Here is a 19,104-nt window from a genome sequence, read left to right on the forward strand (position 1 = left end):
AATTATTCTGTTGTATTCTCCCCAACAGGCTTTCTTACCTCTTGATGCCTCTCCCTGGGAACTGAGCTGGTTTTAAGTGGCAAAACAAATGATCCTCCAAACACTGAGGTTTACTGTAATCCACATTTTGTGTTACAGAAAAATATTTTCTAGTTGTATGATGGCACACCATTCAAAAGCATTTATACAAAAGATGCAGGGAGCCATTTTGAAAGATTGGTGTTAGAAAAAGGAGCCAGTTTTGAGATATTGAGATGAGGAGTTGGGAAATTAAAAAAAAATTTTTTTGGACCAAGGATTTGATGTAGGAAAGGCATTTTTTAAAATCCTTTTGAAAGCAAGAGATTCATTTGCTAGGACCAACTGCTGACTTTGAATAACTGTGATGGGAGACCTAATTTTCCCTTTTTTACCATAATTTGAACACATTTTCCTCAAGGGTTAAAGCCACAGCCAACAACAGTATGTGCTAATCTGAGCACCATTTGATAGAGCAATTTAAGCCTTAGGCAAAGTAGATCTCAAGCATTTAGTTCTTTTAGTTGTATATATGTTCTATAAACAAAGCAACTTGAAATATGAGTATTTTACAGTTTTCCTCCTACTTGGTAAATTTCTGGTCATTTCTGGAAAAAATTCAAAATAAAGACCAAACGTGGAACTGCCAGAACAGAGCTGAGGTTGAGAGGCAGCCTGCCTTGCTTGGAGGATGAGCAGCCAACTGGAAGACTTTGCACAGCCCTGCTCACTAGAGCAGGAGTAAGAGTACGTTCTAAATCCCCTGGCTCCCCATCAATTCAGTTGGACACCAAAACCATGCCAGAAGTCTGAGCAAACATGCCAGGCCTGTGATCAGGACCCCCAAATTGTCCACCAGTTGGATAGCACATATGCTATGGCTGACCAAATACATGCTGGTCAGATCTTCCTTAGCTATGCAACATAACTCATCACAAAAGCTGCTATTTTATTAAATTCCTTCCATGTCCCAGAAGCTTCACCAGCTGCACAATTTATAGGCATTTTTTCCAGTCCTTACCGCATTTCAAAGTATGATTATCCCCCTTTTACAAATAAAGTGAGGCTCAGAGAAGTAACTGATACTCAGTCACTGAGATGATGTGTATCTGAGTGGAAAACAAGTAGAACAGTGGTTCTCAACCTTGGCTGCACATTAGAGTCACCTGGGAATCTTTTTAAAATCCTGATTTCTGGGCCTCATCCTCCGGAAATCCTGTTTCTTTGTGACTCATGTTGTGGCCTCACCCCATAACAAAGAAACAGAATTTCCGGAGGATGAGGCCCAGAAATCAGGATTTTAAAAAGATTCCCAGGTGACTCTAATGTGCAGCCAAGGTTGAGAACCACTGAACTAGAGGATTCCAGCGGACGGATATACATGATACAAACTGTACTTGTTTTCAGACTCAAAACCAAAAGCCAAGGTTGCTAAGGATGGCATGTAGAAATCACAGCATTGACAAAAGGCTGTGATAACTATGGAACATTGAATGGTACCATCAGCAGGGCTGTATTTCCCCTTAAGTCCTGCCGTTCCCCCAGGTCAAGTACTGTAACACCTGTCCTTGACCTGGTACATCAGTGGTTCTCAACCTTGGCTGCACATTAGAATCACCTGGGAATCTTTTTGAAATCCTGATTTCTGGGCCCTATCCTCCAGAAATTCTGTGGTTTTTTTGTTATGGGGTGGGGCCACAACATGAGTCACAAAGAAACAGAATTCCCAGAGGATCAGGTCCAGAAATCAGGATTTTAAAAAAATTCCCAGGTGATTCTAATGTGCAGCCAAGGTTGAGAACCACTGTGCTACATGGTAGAGAATGCGGGCTGCTCAGAGTTAATACCGTACATCTGTCAAGGTGTCAACTTGTGCTGGGGAAGAGGCCCAGACTTCAGTTACAATAAGCTCTGATGTGCACCAGAATCACCTGTGAGCTCAAAACACACATTTCTGGGCCCTAGGTCTTCTGATTTCATAGGTTAGTGGTGGGTTTCAGACTTTCGTTTTTTTTTTTTTTTTTAAAGAAGCTCCCAGGTAATCTTGATACCCACAAAAGTTTTAAAATTACTGCTGTTAATGTCATGTTTGGGAGGATGAAGTCTTACTCAGAAGTCTGCCCAACCATAATGAGCGACAGTTGTGGGCTGGAAGAAAAATTCAGCTTATAGGAATGCACGAAGGGACACCCATGAAATGTGCACTTTGTGCGGTTACTTCTTCCCTGTCCCCACCAATGTCTGCCTCTTTGTATTTACTCCCATTAATACTTGGGTCAAGAGAACATTAAATCAGGTCTTCAGTCAGTATTTATCTCAGTCACCCAATGAATACAGAGTTTCATGGAAATCATCCAAACTTTGCTAATTATATAAAAGACGGAAATTTTGTTCTTGAACATGATTCTGTAATTTTGTTTTGTTTTGTCCTTTTGAAAGGGCTAATTGTATTGGGAAGCTCATCTACCAATCTATCCATCAAATCAACTTGCCCTCACCATGCAGGCCATGCAGGCCCTCTGGGAATGCTTTCCTGTCATCATCATGATACTGATCAGCTTTCTAACCTTGAAAAATGCCATGACAATGTCCTGGCAGTGACATTATTTATGCCTTTGGGGCTCCTGTCTTTCAGAGGCCTGGTTTGTTATCACAGTCCTTGCAATTGTTAGGCAGGATAAGGTCATAAGGCAAATGTATTCCCTACCTGGTACTGAGGTTCCGAGTGCCACGAACACGACCGCAGTCACCGAATCTTTCAGGCCAATGGTGCAGCCGAAGTGGGAAGCCAGGTCGCCAATGAAAGCTGTCAGTACGCCAATCATGATGATGGAGACAATGAAACATGCCCAGCCATTCCAGTATTCTGTAGGGGGCACGAAGGCAAAGAGGACCTTCCAGAACACAGTCAGAAAGTGCATCACATAATCGAAGCAGGAGGGCAGCTTCTCCTCCCCACATTCGTCGTCGTCATCATCTTCCCCTAGAGAGAAAGGAACAGAGCACATTTCGTCACTCCCTTTCTATCAGGGTCTCCACCTCTCCAACCCCTCCTTCCCAGGCCTGTCACCCTCCCCTCTGAGTGACCTGGAGGCCCTTAGAGGTGGGTGAAGCTTAGAGTTTTCTAAGAATGAATCATAACGAAACAATTATTGTATCATACTCAAGGTCATGCTCAAAGTCATGGATTAATGGCAAAAAAACCTTAATCCCCTCCACACAGTTCTGGTTACAGGCAATCAACACACCCTTTCGATTCTCCTGTCACCTCCAGTGAGATTTGTCACTTCAGAGAAATGACAAAGATTCCTTCCAAAAGGCCATGGAGCCCTGTGCCAGACTCCGAAGGAAGCCAGTTCTGAAGAAAGGGAACTGACAGAATTCTTCTACCAGGATTCTTTTCTTGGAACACATTGCTGTCTTCCAACGTCAGCTCTGGACATTCACGGGTCTATAATCCTCAGAGGACAATGTTCACCCGGGCCCTCCACCGTGGCTCTGGGCCTGCATCTCTCTCCAGCTCTATCTCCCGCAACTACTTCAAACTCAGACTGCATCCTAGCCAAATGGAATTACTTGCATTCTTTTTCAAACCATATGTACTGTCTCCTTTTGTCCTTCAGAACTAAATGTACTTGGCATGTCCCAATCCCCCCTCCTGATCCTTCCCCACCTGTCCTTTGAAACTCTCTTCCTTTATGAAACCTTCCCTGAACCCCCTGGCCACCAGCCAGTGCTGGAAACTCCTCCTCAGCTGCCACTTGTAACACTAGATCAGTGGTTCTCAAAGTGGACCCTCACCAGCAGCGGCATTACCAGGGCACGTGTTAGAAATGCACATTTCGGGCCCCATTGAATCAGAAACTGGGGGGTGGGGGATGGAAGGCGGTCAGCCGTCCGTATGAACCAGGCCTTGAGGTGACTGTCATGCAGGAGTCCAATGAGACCCAGTCTCTAGATCAGGGGTCCTAAAACTTTTTAAACAGGGGCCAGTTCACTGTCCCTCAGACTGTTGGAGGCCGGACTATAGTTTAAAAAAAAACTATGAACAAATTCCTATGCACACTGCACATACCTTATTTTGAAGTAAAAAAACAAAATGGGAACAAATACCACATTTGTATTTGCATGTGGCCCACGGGCCGTAGTTTGAGGACCCCTGGTCTAGATTATACCTGTTCACTTTGCCTCACTTCTCCAGGTAACGCTGAGCCCGTCAAGGGCAGGAATGTGTTCCTTTTTGTGTTCCTAATGTTTGGCCTCGTTTCCACCATGTGGAATAAGCTGGCTAAAAGCTTGTTAAGTGAGTGAATACATGCATTAATTTCTCCTGACTTTATATAACTACTTAATTACATAATATATACACATATCATCATTTTGCCAATTAGATTATACTATCAATACGGAAAGAAATGCATACTGTTTAAATGCAGAAAGAAAGGCTTACCGCTTAAAGGAACCAGGAAATCAATGTAACAGTGTTCGAAATTGGAGACTTTGTTTATGGTGTGACATAACCCCCGTTCACATATTTTTAAATCGCGCTATTGAAGATCAGTTCTTTCTAAAGTGGGGGCAAACACATATGCGTGTGTTTCGCAGCCGTTTTAGAACTTCTCCTTGAGGCCTTTGCTCACCACCCCAAGCCCCCAACCTCGTCTCCAGGGTCTACTACCCCTCATTCACCTGGTGCAGCTGGCGGCAGGGGAGGCCGTCCGACCTCCCAGAGGACTGCTGGATCTGAGGCTGCCCACACAGAGCACATGTGAGTGCTCCCCAGAGGAGAGGGGCTCTCCTCGGGGAGGCCCCCTCTGGTGCAAGTCATGTTGGAAACACCCTCTCACTCACAAAATGTGGAAAGGGGAACGGCGGGGTTTATCATCTGTCCTTTTACAGGGAGGGAGGAGAGGCGGAGGCTAGCTCTTCCAGGAGGCCATGGTCAGAACCAGCATGCAAACAAACTTGGAGGATCTGTCTCATCCTGAGGCTCTGGAAGGTCTCGCGTACACTGTTGGGAGGAAGCCTCCAGCAGGTGAATGGCATCACCCTGGGAGACTAACCAGGGAGAGGTCTTAAGTCAGGTCACCTGAGTGACTCACTGGAGGGAACAAGCATTGTTGACTGTGTTCAAGGAACCAACAAGGAGCCAGGAGACCCAGGTGGCTCTCATACTTGGTAACCTAGGGAAGCAGACTAAACCTGAGCCATGGGGATCCCTGTAAATATACTTCTGAGAAAATGAGACTTAAGAACAACCAGTCACAGACAACCACCTCGGCTTTCCCCAAAAAGGCAACCGCTTAAGCTACAGCCAATCAAACTATGTCCTCTATTCTGACAAAGTCTCTCTCCTAGCTCCTGTGGGCGGAGCACTCCTAACCACTTCTGGTTTGATTCTGCCCAATTCGAATTCATGCTCACTCAAGTGAACTTGGAACATTTTAATGTGCTTCAGTGTATCTTCTAACAACCATTTCCTCCAGCACTCATGCTGTATGGTCATTACATATTTCTAAGATCACCCTTGCCTAAAAGCAGGAGATGTTTTTAAATAAAATACGGCCCTACCCGGTTTGGCTCAGTGGATAGAGCATCGGCCTGCAGACTGAGGGGTCTGGGGTTCGATTCCAGTCAAGGGCACATACCTGGGTTTCGGGCATGTACCTGGGTTTCGAGCACATCCCCAGGAGGGGGTGTGCAGGGGGCAGCTGATCGATGTTTCTCTCTCATCGATGTTTCTAAGTCTGTATCCCTCTCCCTCTCCCTTCCTCTCTGTAAAAAATGAGTAAAATATATTTTTTAAAAAAGTATGTATTATGGGTTGAATTGTTTCCACCAAATTCATTGCCCTAAATCCTAGCACCTCGGAATGTGAATATATTGGAGACAGGGCCTTTGAAGAGATATGTAAGCTAAAACGACGCTAATCCATGCTGACTTGTATCTGTATAGGAAGAGGAAGTTGGGACTCACAGCCAGACAGCAGGGATGTGGGCACACACAAGAAAGACCACATGAGGACACAGCGAGCAGGTGGCCCTTCCCTCTCCCAACTCAAGGAGAGCAGCCTCAGGAGAAACCAAACCTGCCAACACTTTGATCTTGGACTTCTATCCTTCAGAACCGTGAAAAAATGAATTCCTATTGTTTAAGCTCCCTAGTCTGTGGGTCTGTGGTATTTTGTCACGGCACCCTCTCAGAAGCCTCCTATGCCGTAACGCTAATGTGTAGGAACAGCCATTCCGTGTTTCTATAACCCACTCCTTTCTTGTGTCTTTCAACCATTTCTTCTTCTTTTTTTTTCTTTCTTCTTTCACTTTTCTTCCCATTTTCCTTTTACCCTAAATGTTAGCTCCAGGTAGAACTGTGAGAGCTGCAATTGTCAGGGTGAATTGGAGGGAATGAGGAAGAAAAGCACCATGTTAATTCTTTCTCTACCTCCTTCTTCCCCAGTTGCCTATTCCAAAGTGGAGGCAGGGGTGGGGGCAAGGGGGCTGCTGCATGCACCCCAGGAAAGTTCTGCAAAAACACTAGACTTTCAAGTTATATTTATTTTGTACCTGATACTTTTAGAGATCCGTATTTGTGGACATTTAATAATTTCATAGGATATATGATCAAAACAGTTTAGAAAACATTGAATTTTAATCAATCATCTATAGAAATACAGATTATTCTGCCCCTAACTCTACAAAATTACTTAATTTTGAGTGTCTAAGTCCATATTGTGAAGATGAACAAGGAAACAAATCATGAAGCTTCTCAGAAGAAATGACACATCAATCGAGAGTAGAGATTATATTTGTCTTCAAGATGAACATAATGACACCTTTCCTATGAGGGGTGTGCCAGAAAAAATTACATCACCTCTGTAAAGTATTTGAGGATATTTCAAGATAATAGTTATTATGGTAGTTACTATTTTCCTATAATTAAGGATTGTGACTGTATTTCCATATCATTAATTAATTGCTCAGTTCATATGCTGGGTTATCAGGGGTTACATTCTAGGCTTTCAAAAACAAAATGTAGCTTGCCCTCTGGAATCAACTTCATGATCTATACATGTGTAATGAAGAGAGAGAGAGAGAGAGAGAGAGAGAGAGAGAGAGAGGAGAGAGGTTGAGATTTCCTCCTGTGGGCTTCTAGCATTACAGGGAATCTTAAATATTTTAATACTTATGTCTGGAAAGGGAGGTGCATCTGTTTTACTGCATTTGAAAGTAGAAGTGGCTTTCCCTTCTTTTTCCCTAGGATCTCATTACTCTTTACAGATTTTAATCTCCACCTCAGATGTCATTTAAATATTAAAAATGACCACTGCCTGCACGGGTGATGCACAATTACCCTGTCTTGGAGAAGGACAAAGAAACATGTGCATCCATCACCATCTGGACTACACTTAAAAGTGTGTTCCTTGCAAAGATGAGTGAAGCATTAAAAAAAAAAAAAAAGAAAGCCAAGCTGGGAGCATCTTTTATGTGACAGCAAAGTTGATGGTAATCTGCCGGTTCTGCAGGCCGGCCAGCCCAGGGCACTGGAGGCTGCGTCATTCTTTCCAGGCCCTCCCCTGCATTAGCAGACGGCAGACTGGTGGGTTTCCTTTTATAGGAGCCCAAGCAAAGGATCCTCTTATCTCAGAATCCTTCTTTTCAGCTTTATGGATTCTACTAATGGAAAGATAACAAAAAGTGCTGTACTTGATTAATCGGCTCCATAGCCTTTTACATGGTTTCCTTGATACATGTTGGACATCCTAGAGAACTGTGATTACTAAAATAGCCGAATCGTTAAAACCACAAGTAGTGGAGAGGATCACTTCCGCTATTGATAGAAGAGTGCTTGCATGGCCCTGCTCTGGAGCACGAACACAGACTATCATCAGCACAAGTGATCATGGAAGGCAACCCCTGGTCTTGGCACCTGCAGGTGACATAACATCTAAAGTAAACCAGAGATTAGTGTACATCCCCCTGGAGATGCTCAGGGTTTGGCCTCAGGGAGAGCTTTGAGAAATAGAAAAAGACACTGCTGGAGTGTCGTAGACACTTGGGTCAGAAAACTTATTAATTTCTAGTTCTGATAGCTTGTTTTGGGGAGGACTCTTGACCTTCCAGAGCTTCAGGTCCTTATGTGTCAAATGGATTTCCTAGCTCCCACATCACAGAGCCTTCTGTCATAAGGGCTAGAAGAGGAAACGTCCAAGTCCTTTGTAAAGCTGCAAACCTCTTTGCAGACAGATGTGCCATATTCCCTCACTGTTATTGTCAGAAGGAAGGCAGTGATCAGTCGGACCCGAATTTCCTGATTTCACAGACCTATATTCTGCTTGAATGAAACATTATTGCTACAGCTTCTCCAAGCTGCTTGATTTTAAGAAAAGAAAAGAAGGAAGAAACTGAAGGAGAGAACATGATGGGGCGTCTAACTAAGTAACAGGCGCTTCGCTAAACGTTCCTCCACGCCTGAGCTTATTTAATTCTTACAGTGACCTTGAGAGGTGGGCATTATTAATCCCCTCGTGCATGTGAAGAACCAGAATGAAATTCAGAGAATTTAAGTAGCTTTCTAAAAATAATGACACAGTTGGCAAGTGGCTGAGTTGGGATTTGATCTCACAGCCTGGGAACTACTGACTGCACATGATGTCTTGTTGAAGCCAGTTGAGGAGTATAGCATCTGTCAAATATTGATTCAAAGTTTGAATCTGCTATCTCTTCCTGATGCCTAAATGCTCTGTAAAAACAATATTGCTTTTTTTTCAAGGAATGTGAAAACACTGCTTAGTAATGTTTGTGTTCTAAATTACTTTCTAAATACAATTTCTTTTCTAGATGTGATATCTTTTCAGCAGAGTCAGTCACATGTTCTTTCTCAAGCTCTTGGGAACCAACTAAACCAGGAAACAAGATAATAAATAAAGGCAGGGAATCGTGGTTGGGATCATTTTGGAATTTGGAATTTAAGTGTGACACGTTCTTATTTTCATTTCTAGTTGTCAAAGGTCAACGGCCTAGTTTGGAATCAAAAATCCTGGCTTGCATCTAGCTCTCCACTCTAGAATCTGCAAAATTGCCTATATTATCACAAATCTGCAATAGAAAGTAGTTTGGGGAACATATGCTGCTGTTCATTGAGGAAATGTCTGACCTTTGATTCCTTCCAGGTATTCATTTATATCTATAATTATTAGTCCATTTTTGCTCTACAAAGAGAATCCTCCACGATGGAACAGTGAGAATGATCAGAACACTTTCCAGAATTGTGAAAGGATGGAAATAAGGATGACATCTGTGGCCAACCACACGGTCACCCATGTGATCTTATGAGCCCAACAAATGTTACTTAGCAGCCTTGTGAAATATACAAACCATTAGCTGTGAAGCTGGATCACTACAGTGGTTTTCTTCATTCTACACACATTGTTTTGGGCATAATTTCTTTCTAAAATTTTGTTCCTTTTTTACCAAGTGGGGTTGATTTCAATTTTGTGTCTTTTTAGTTTCTGAGCACCAAGGTTGTTGTCTTTAAACAGATTAACAGGTTAACTTGATGGAATGGGCTTTCTCCTCCATACCTATCACTTTTTTGCAACCTGATACACAGTCATTACAAATCAAATTCTACTCTTGTGTTGTCCATTTCCATTTCTCTTCACTTTCAGAGGTTCTGACAAAATCATAAAATATTTAAGATAAAAGAGACCATAGTAATCAGCTAATTTATCCCTTCTCACTTTTAAGAGAAAAAAAAAGAGAACTGTGATTTAATTGTGATGACTTTTTATTCTCTGGTATCAGGATGTGTGTGTATTTGATATACAAGGGCTTGAATTAAGCCCAGTGGCTTTTACTGTCTTGCTCACTCAGTGATCTAAAATGTCTTTCTACTCCTTTTCCCTTTTACATGCTTATATATAATTTCTAGTGAGAAAAAATTTATCCATCTCTTCTAACTCTTAATGATTTCTACATGCCACTAAATTTAATAACCTAAGATACATTCCTAAATAAGAATTTACCTCTTGTTCTGGAGTTAGGAGAAATGCTATAAACATTTCTGTATAACCTAGTGGTCAGGAAGCATTTACTTATATATTCTCTGATGAAAAGTAGATATCTGCAATTTTTTGACCAAGTATATTACAAGATAATTCCTTATCAAGAGAGACCTGAAAACACAATTTACTCAAATTTATAGATCTATGGGTCACCAAAGCACAGAGGGAAAAGGTAGGTGTTTGATTCTGTCCACTGAAACATGGGTATTAGAAAATAACTGAACTTAAAGCTCTGGGAGGGGTTCAGAGCTTACCAAGGTCAACTCCCTATTTAACGTGAATTTCTTTTAAATTTCTGCCAAAAGGTCAGAGTCTTAGCTAATAGGGCATTTATTATCTCACAACCCAAGTCGGAGCAGTTCAAGGTGTCAGCTTGGGCTGTTAGGTTCCACTAATTTGTCCAGGACCCATCCCTTATACCATATGGAATAAATCCAATCTGGCTCCACATGACATTCCTTCAGGCGCTTGTAGCTGGTCACTTTCACATCATTCTCAGTCCTCACCCCAGGATGCTGTGTCAGGCTGGTCATGCTCCTCTGAGCGCTGTCAGTCACAACTTTCCTTTTCAGAACATGGTGCCTGGAGCTGAATGCAACTGCAAGAGGCACTTAACGGGTCTGCTCTGGGGCAGGCCTTTTCCCTTTCTCCTTCTGGACACGTTAAGTTTCAGAAATATATGCACTGGGTTTTTGGTGGTCACATTGCATATTGTCATCCATAGAGCCTTACTTACACATACCAATGAACAAAACCCCATTGTTTCAATGCCATTTCCCACACTGGTGTAATACATTTTGGGGACATACCCGTACAATCGTTCCTCTATTCAAATGATTACTTACTATCTTTCAGTCCAAGTTAAACCTTGTCATTAGAAAACAAGTACCTTGACTTCATAGCAGCTCTTTCTAAAAACGCTCCTTCTCGAATCCTTCACAATGTATTTGGATTGTGAAAAAAGTCCTTGGTGTGGCTGGGGGTCATTGGAGAGGAGGTGAGCCCTGCTGTTGGGTTCTGGTCCTACTGTCCTCATCCCAGGCAGCCAAAGGCCTGAGGGCAAGGCTGGCAGCTTGCTGAGAAGTCCCTCTGCACTAGCCAGTGTGGAATCAAATTAGTGCGGAGATCCCATGCCTGGAATCTACTGTGCTAGGGCACCCGCACTGAGGAGACTGAGTTCAAGACTGCTGTAGACTTGTAACTTGGACTGCTGGCCCGTTCTTAGGGGACACCGGCATAGGTCCTATTAATCATTCCCACCCTCTACTTTCAAGCTAAAGATAGCGGTGGGTCATCTGTCCCCCAGTATCAGTGCTAGTTACTGCTCGTACCTGGAGGGTGGGGCACAGGTGATGTGTGACAGTACTTGAAAGGATGTGAGAAGGCAACACACTCTCTGTGAATAACCTCCAACCCTGTCTGGACAAATGACCTCCTGGGTGAAAATTTCCACAAACAACAAAATGCTTGCCAGCTCAGGCCATTATGGACCTTGTTAGGGTGGTTAATACAGCCCAAGAAATATCTAAGGTGACAGAAATATTTCTCAGCAAGTGCAGCCACTGACAAAATGAAAAGCAGATCCACTAAGGAGTTCCAGCTCTCTGCAAGTTCGACAACTGGCAAAATGAGTCAGTTTAAAGCTAAAAATCGACTGCTCAGCCTATCTCTCTTTTAGAATTCCTCTGCGTGCTCTGAGTGTTCCTAAAAGAGCATAGGTTGACATAAAAAGTCTTGTGAGTTTTTGCCGCAAGTTTTGTCTTTTGTAAAATGACTCCACATCATTCTAAGAATCTTGAAATTCAGTGTCCTCTTGCCCTTTATGGATTGTAGGATTCGCAGCAATTTAGGTTTCTGCAATAGGGAAACCTATTCCCTACAGACTCGAGCACCTAAGAAATGAACCCTCAACAAGTAGAACTGATACTCAGCTCGCGTAGATGCCCCTGCTCGTTTAGTTGGTTTAGGTACAGTGGGTAGTATGTGGGCACACTGGGTTCTAACAACACTTTGTAAATATCAGCAGCTGAGTGAATTAGCCTCCTGGAGTGTGGGAAGAGAAGCCATGGACGAACTGTTTGGGCAGCAATAGCCCTTCAGTTTTCAGCAAACTGCTCCACGCTAAGCCCTAGGAAAATGCTGACATTTATATGAAGGGTTGGGCTGATGTGTATCCGCGGCTGCCACACAGGCAGAGGAGTCTGAAGACCATCTGGATTTTAAGATGCTGCTGTGATTAATCTGTGCATTTGGGTTTACTTAGTGAGTGCTTTCCTTCATGCACCTGGGAAAACACATCCATCCCGCTTAATCTTCCCAGCAACCTGTGAAGAGTAGGTATTGTTTTTTCCATTTCAAAGATGAAGAAATGGAGGCTCGGAGAGTTTAAATAATGCTTATGAGATCTAAGACTCTTTCTACGACTTCACTGCCATGACTTGACCCATGGATTCCTGAGAGAAACATCACTGCGGTTTGTCCAGACAAATCCATTCTGATAACATCTAAGTCCATTTGGCTGTTTTGTGAACAGTGTAATAGGGAAATAACTACCTCTTAAAAAACCCTCTGTATATGGCAACATATATAAATTATTGATTTTTTGGGGGGGGAAAACATTCCCCCAAATGGCTGGTTCTATGTCCTTTCTTCTTCCTAACGAGTCTGATTTCCCTTTCATCTTTGGGAAAAATTCTCCCGTAGTGGTTTATATTGGCCCTATTGTGAAGCGGGTGGCAGGTACCTATCTCTCTGTGTAGCAAATGGGAAGGACTCTAGACCTTCAGCAACGACAACTCCCCTCCTCGGCGACTGCTTTCCTGGTCTCAGGAACCCTTGAAGGGACTTGGTTCTAACGATGGGTTTGTGAGTTGATTTGCTGGCAAAGTGGTGACCATAGCTGGGAATCTGAGGTTCTGACCATGGCCTCGGTTTGCACAGTACAAAGTGACTGCAGTGCCTCGGGGCACCCCTCACCTGCTTGCCCTTTCTCTCCTCTCTGTTGTGATTTTCAAAGAGATCCCCCCGTGATCAGGGTCCTCCACAGGTAACAGAGGCTTTGATGAGTGACGTGCTCCTGGGCACCTCAGGAGGCACCTCGTGCTTCCATTTCTTGTCCTGGAAAATCGAGGCTGGCCATCCCGAACTTCCTCTTTTGTGCTGTTAATAAGTACTTGAGATTTTTAAGAGAAGATATGATCTTATATGTAGTAATATCTGCTTGTTGTGGGAGGATTAGCTTATTAGTAAAATTCAGATGGAATATCTCCATGCCCTCACTGCTCATGAATACTTTTTTTTTTTTTAAGAGAGTAGGCTGGGAAGTGGGTGTTGACAATCAAGTTTGTCTGTCTGCCAGTGGCTTTTTGGTCTTTCACCAGTAATAACCTGAATCAGGCTGCTGTGGTGCTTTTCTTCAATGTGAACCATCTTAAAGAGATCTCTTTCTCTCTCATTACCGCTAAGTCTGTGGCCTATCTTCTTTATTTGGTTAAGGCACAGTGCAAATGCTATTAAGTTTATAGGTCTCAACTCTAAAAAACATTGCAGGTCACTAATTTGAACCATAAGCCTAGACTGAGCCCCCAACCTGGACCCATATCTGCAGTAAATTTTCCAAAGGAATAAAGTGGTTGAAAGAGGGACTTTATTTGTACCATCCATTTGTTCCGTGAATATTTATTAATCATTTCTGTGTCAGGCTTTGGAAATGCAGAAAAATAGGCCTAAAGGAACTTCCCAGGGACAAGAGATAGTAGTCAAATAAAACAAATGGCCCGGCTGGTGTGGCTCCGTGGTTGAGCATCAACCTATGAACCAGGAGGTCATGGTTCGGTTCCTGGTCAAGACACATGCCCAGGTTGTAGGCTCGATCCCCACTGTGGGGCGTGCAGGAGGCAGCTGATCAATGATTCTCTCTCCTCATTGATGTTTCTATCTCTCTCTCCCTCTCCCTTCCTCTCTGAATAAATAGTAAACACAGCTTGTTACCAATCAAGCCCCTGTATTTAAAAAAATAAATAAAATGAACAAACACGATGACTTCAGATATCAGTATGGGCTCTGAGGACAATGAAGTCAGGTGATAAAATAAAGCATGGCTGGGAGGATGCAGAACTCCCCTGAGAAGGTGATCTGTGAGCTGTGACCTTAGGGATGAGAAAATCCAGATGTGGAGGGGAAGCCTTCCGTGCAGCGGAACCAGCCTGTGCACAGGCCCTGGGGCAAGAGCAAAGGACCAAGAATGGAATTAAGCCTGTGGCTTAAGGCATTATACTCTGGGAGGCACACGCGTGACAAGATGGAAAGAGGACTGGCCTGGGAATCAGAGCCCTGGGCCGGGGTGTGAATCCTACCTTCCATTTTCCCATCTTACAAATGGGTTCACGAACACCTCCTGCACAGGGCTGCTGTGAGGCTGGTGTGAACACAAAACAACTGTGCATCAGTGGCAGGGCCGCTCCATTCAGCGCCTTTACGTTTTTGGCCCAGGAAAACTTCGGGTCTTCGCTTTGCCTAATCCTGAAGCATCACATCATCAAGAAGCCCCGGGGTCCTTAGGTAACATCAAGGGAGTAAGGGCTAAGGTACTGGCTGCACAAATGCGAACTCCAAGACAAAAAGGAGAGCAATGCAGTGTGCTCCAGCAAGAACCTGAGATTCTAAAACAGCCTCTCCGTGACCTAGGATGACGCTATTTAACTCTTTGGTCTCAGATCCTTGTTGACCACAGCCAGGAGAGTTGGAAGAGCTGATCTGGAAGCTCCTTTTCAGCCCTGTGCTGGGATTCTGGTCTACGATGCTCTCACAGGTCTCAAGACCAGCCGGACATGACCAGACACAGGCAAAGTAAAAGAGGCAAGGGGTGGGGAGTGTGTGTCAAAGCTGTGATTGCAGGGACCAGAATGATGAGGTCTTTATCGCGGGAGCAGGCTGTGAACAGCAAGAATTTATGCTGCAAGTCACTGTTATGAGTCTTTTCCCTGCCTTTGGGGTGTTGTGTGTGTGTATGCATGTGCGCATGGGTACACATTGGCTAAGTTTTTCCCTCTTTCCGCCTCTTAGGATTATGCTGAAATGTTTCCTCCTCTAAAAGCCGTGTACAAAGGCTCACACTTGGGGGTGAAACCCCCCCAGGCCTGGTGCCTTGATTAATAAGCAACAACTAAAACTGTGTTCACAACGAAAAACTGCATCGCAGCAGCCTTGCCCACAAAAGAGCTGCTGGATCCAGTGATGGCGTATTGTTTGCAGAGCTGAGCTGCCGCCTCTCCAGACAAAAGCCGCATTAGAGACGTGACTTCGGGCTTAAATGAGAGTGCTGAATCACTCTGGAGCCTTCCAACACAGTGTTTTCCTCCAGATTGTGCAATAAGCAATTTCAGAGAAAAACAGCCCAACAAGCCAATATTCTTTTCAGAAATACCAACGAAAGCATACCCAGGGGCCAGAAAATAATTGCTCCTTTCTCCTGCCCTCTGTGCTCGCCCCCCTGGGTAGCTGGCCTGCCTCGTTCTGGAGCTGAGAGATGAAGCTACCTGATTCTATATGGTATCCTGCTATCAGCGACATTTTAAAGCTGATAGGCATCCCAGATTTGTGTTGCCTCCCTATCAATATGGGCCTAGTATTTTTTTATATTAAATGCTTTATTTGCCATCCATGTTAAAGCATTATTACAAAAAAAGTGACGATTTTAGCCATATGTTGAAAAAAGGGATGAGAAGTAAGTTGGAGGATAGCAGTGTCCCTCACATCTCCTGTTTAGAGTTTAAAATAATGGCTACTCTTATTAATTCAAGCACCTAGTGATTAGAAGCACGAAAACCTACCAGCATAACTCATCGTACCAAAGGGACAAAGCAGGAGCTCAGAGGACAGGGTGGGCATCGAGTCAATTCTGCTTCGGAAGGCCTGACGTATGTTTTAGCAGCAGCTATAAATGCAATCCTGAGGTCACAAAAACAATTTGGAAGTCCCTCTGGGTTCCTCATGATGGGCTTAAACTTGGGCTTTCTAGGAAATGCAGTGGCTGCGCCTGTCTACTTTCCATGATTGGTGTTCCCCCTGGTCCCTCTGCATCTCTGTGCAATGCCTGCACACTCATTTCCAGACCCTTAACTTCCCCACGTGCAGCTGCGAGTGAAAGGCTCATCAACTTTGTCCCTTTTGTCTGCATCAACTCACACAAAACTGGCCACTTAAGACCCGAATTAAAGTTGTAGGAGTGACACTGAGGGTTGTGCTAAAAGCGTACTTGCTTTTGGACTCAGGTGGGTTTCCATATTCAGCTGGCCGTTTGCCAGTTGTGTGACACTAATTAGCCATTGCATTGGGCTTCAGGGTTCTCAATTGTAAACTTAGGACAAAAATACTGACCTCATGTTTGTGCAGAACAGAAACAATGTATATAAAGTACTGGCTATAAACGGTAACATTATTTTAAGCATAAAGTGAGCCCCAACTTCATATGCAGGCTTTTGAAAGACTTTCTTTAAGGCAGTTGTAACTACTATTTTTTATGGAGCCACATCACTTTTTCACAAACCTATCAACTTATGATTTTCAGAGAAGGAAAACTAATAATTATTATAGTCAATCAGGAAACAGCAAAATGAAAACTCCAATCTCCAACACCCTCTCCCCTCACCTTTTATTTTGACTGTCCTATAGTCACACTGAGGTTCTTAAACCTGACCCAGCAGGGTTATTCTGTTAATTGCTTAAATGGGATTTTCCTATGACCCAGGGTAGACATGTTAAGTGATGAGAGTGTCTCCTCAGTAATGATGATCAATAACAGAGGGAATGCTAGGCAGATATCTGCTTAGACCAGCTTGCATGGCAATCCCTTGGAACTCACGTGAGATGCCATTTTTGTTATGTCTTATTTAGGATTATGGAATGGATCAGTCTTCAGGTTGACAGCACTTTCCAGTGAATTATTTGTCTGGGGGCACCCTAGGGCTGACAGCTTTTGCTATTAAGTAATTCAATTTAATTGAGAGCACTTATCACTCCACAGAGCGTGCATGGATGAAAGACTGGTGACAAAACTAATTTCCAGCTTTGTTTGGAGGGCTTGGGAGACCATGTCCTTCACTCTTATTTAGCTGAAGTCACATGTTTGATTGTAACTACTGTGAAGCACAGTGAGTGAGAACAGGTAATTGCACCTACCAGCCTGGCCTCTTGTTGAATGTCTGCCTTTTTACTGTAGAGGGTCACATGGGCATTCAAGCTCCAGTCACAGGGCAGGAAGAAAATAGACCCTTTCAAAGTCATCATCTCAGTTTCTTGGAGGCTACACTTTTAAAAAGTGTTTTTTCAATTACAGTTCACATTTAATATTATTTTGTTCTAGAGGCCCAGTGCACAAAATTTGTGCACTTGGCAGGTAGTGGGGGGGTCCCCTCAGCCCAGCCTGAGCCCTCTTGCAGTTTGGGAGCCCTTGGGGGATGTCTGACTGATGGCTTAGGCCCACTCCCTGTGGGCCTAAGCTGTCAGTTGGACATCTTTAGCGCTGCCGCGGAGGCGGGAGAGGCTCCCACCACTGCTGCTCCTCTCACTAGCCATGAGCCTGGCTTCTGGCTGAGTGGCCCTCCCCCCATGGGAGTGCACTGACCACCAGGGGGCAGCGCCTGCATTGAGCATCTGCCCCTGGTAGTCAGTGTGCGTCATAGCGACCAGTCGTTCCACCGTTTGGTCAATTTGCGTAATAGCCTTTTATTATATAGGATTATTGACTATATTTTCTAGGCTGTATTTGGAGCCTATATTTGAAGACTTTTTTTCTCATCCTTTTCCTTCTAGGAGAATAGATATGGCTATATACTGTTATTGTGCTGAATATTTAATTTAAGCAAGCCAGGTAGGTGGTTTGCCAAATTAAGTACTTTCCCATTGCCAAAACTGTGTGGTCCATGAAGCTCAATGCCATCAGGGATGTTGAAGAACTATAACAGCCATGGAAAGAGCCCCCACATTCCAATGTTGGACAATGTCTTAGGACTTGCCTAGTTCAAACCTCTCCTTCCAAGGATGATAAAACCAAAATTCAGAAAGGTTTAATACTTTGGCAAGGTTATACAGTTAGTAAGAACCAAGACTACAAAAAGCATCTTCTTTTTTTTTTTTTTTGCCACTTTTGAATGTTCCTTCATTGTGACAATGCCCATAAATACTAGGCAGACATGTAAAATCTTTGTCAAAAGTAAAAGAATTTCAGAAAAACGCTTAGTGCTATGGACTTAAAGTTACCAGTTAACAGAGGGCAGTGTGTGGCTTTCTGAAAGAACATCACGAATTACTAGGCAGGAGAAGCCTGTGGACGTGCCTAAGCCAGTGATGGTGAACCTTTTGAGCTTGGCGTGTCAGCATTTTGAAAAACCCTAACTTAACTCTGGTGCCGTGTCACATATAGAAATTTTTTGGTATTTGCCACCATAATAAAACAAAGACATATTTTTGATATTTATTTTATATATTTAAATGCCATTTAACAAAGAAAAATCAACCAAAAAAATGAGTTCGCGTGTCACCTCTGACACGCGTGTCATAGGTTTGCCATCACTGGCCTAAGCAAACAAACACCTCCCTTGTGCTGAACGGAACTCACTGGCATTCTCCCTAAGGCAGCGATTTTAACCTGTGTGCTGCAAGAATTGTTAAAACATGCAGTACCTGACTATTTAGTCAGGGGCACTGACCTCTTTTCCCTTAGATTGTCAAATAAGAAAATGGCAGCAATAGCCTTTTGGTGTGAATGAATCAAAATTATACCTACTTTTTTTGTCATATTGGCAAAAATACATTTTTCATGTGCTGCAGAATTTTAGTAATTAGTTTACTAGTATGTGTGCCATGAATAGAAAAACACTGAAATCACTGCTCAGAGGGACTCTGAACGAGGCTTCAGGAGACTTAAATATTGAAGTAAAAACCTTCCTATTTCATGCTGCAACTCAGTTATTCAAGTGAATAAAGTAGCATGCCATATAAGGTGCATGCATGTGCATGTCTCC

At 43.5% G+C, this 19,104-nt stretch overlaps 1 protein-coding gene across 7 annotated transcripts in view; it reads right to left on the reverse strand.

Annotated features, from left to right (window-relative positions):
- The window catches only part of SLC8A1 (solute carrier family 8 (sodium/calcium exchanger), member 1), a 68,856-nt gene that overhangs the window by 26,871 nt on the left and 22,881 nt on the right, over positions 1–19,104 (reverse strand). For all 7 annotated transcript variants that reach the window (XM_006755941.2, XM_015558884.1, XM_006755940.2 and 4 more), the window contains one exon: positions 2,726–3,001. In XM_006755941.2, coding sequence (XP_006756004.1) covers positions 2,726–3,001 — 276 coding nt within the window. The remainder of the gene's footprint in view (positions 1–2,725; positions 3,002–19,104) is intronic.

The sequence above is a fragment of the Myotis davidii genome, unplaced genomic scaffold (genome assembly GCF_000327345.1).
Source record: "Myotis davidii unplaced genomic scaffold, ASM32734v1 scaffold151, whole genome shotgun sequence".
In the NCBI taxonomy this organism is placed as follows: Eukaryota; Metazoa; Chordata; class Mammalia; order Chiroptera; family Vespertilionidae; genus Myotis; species Myotis davidii.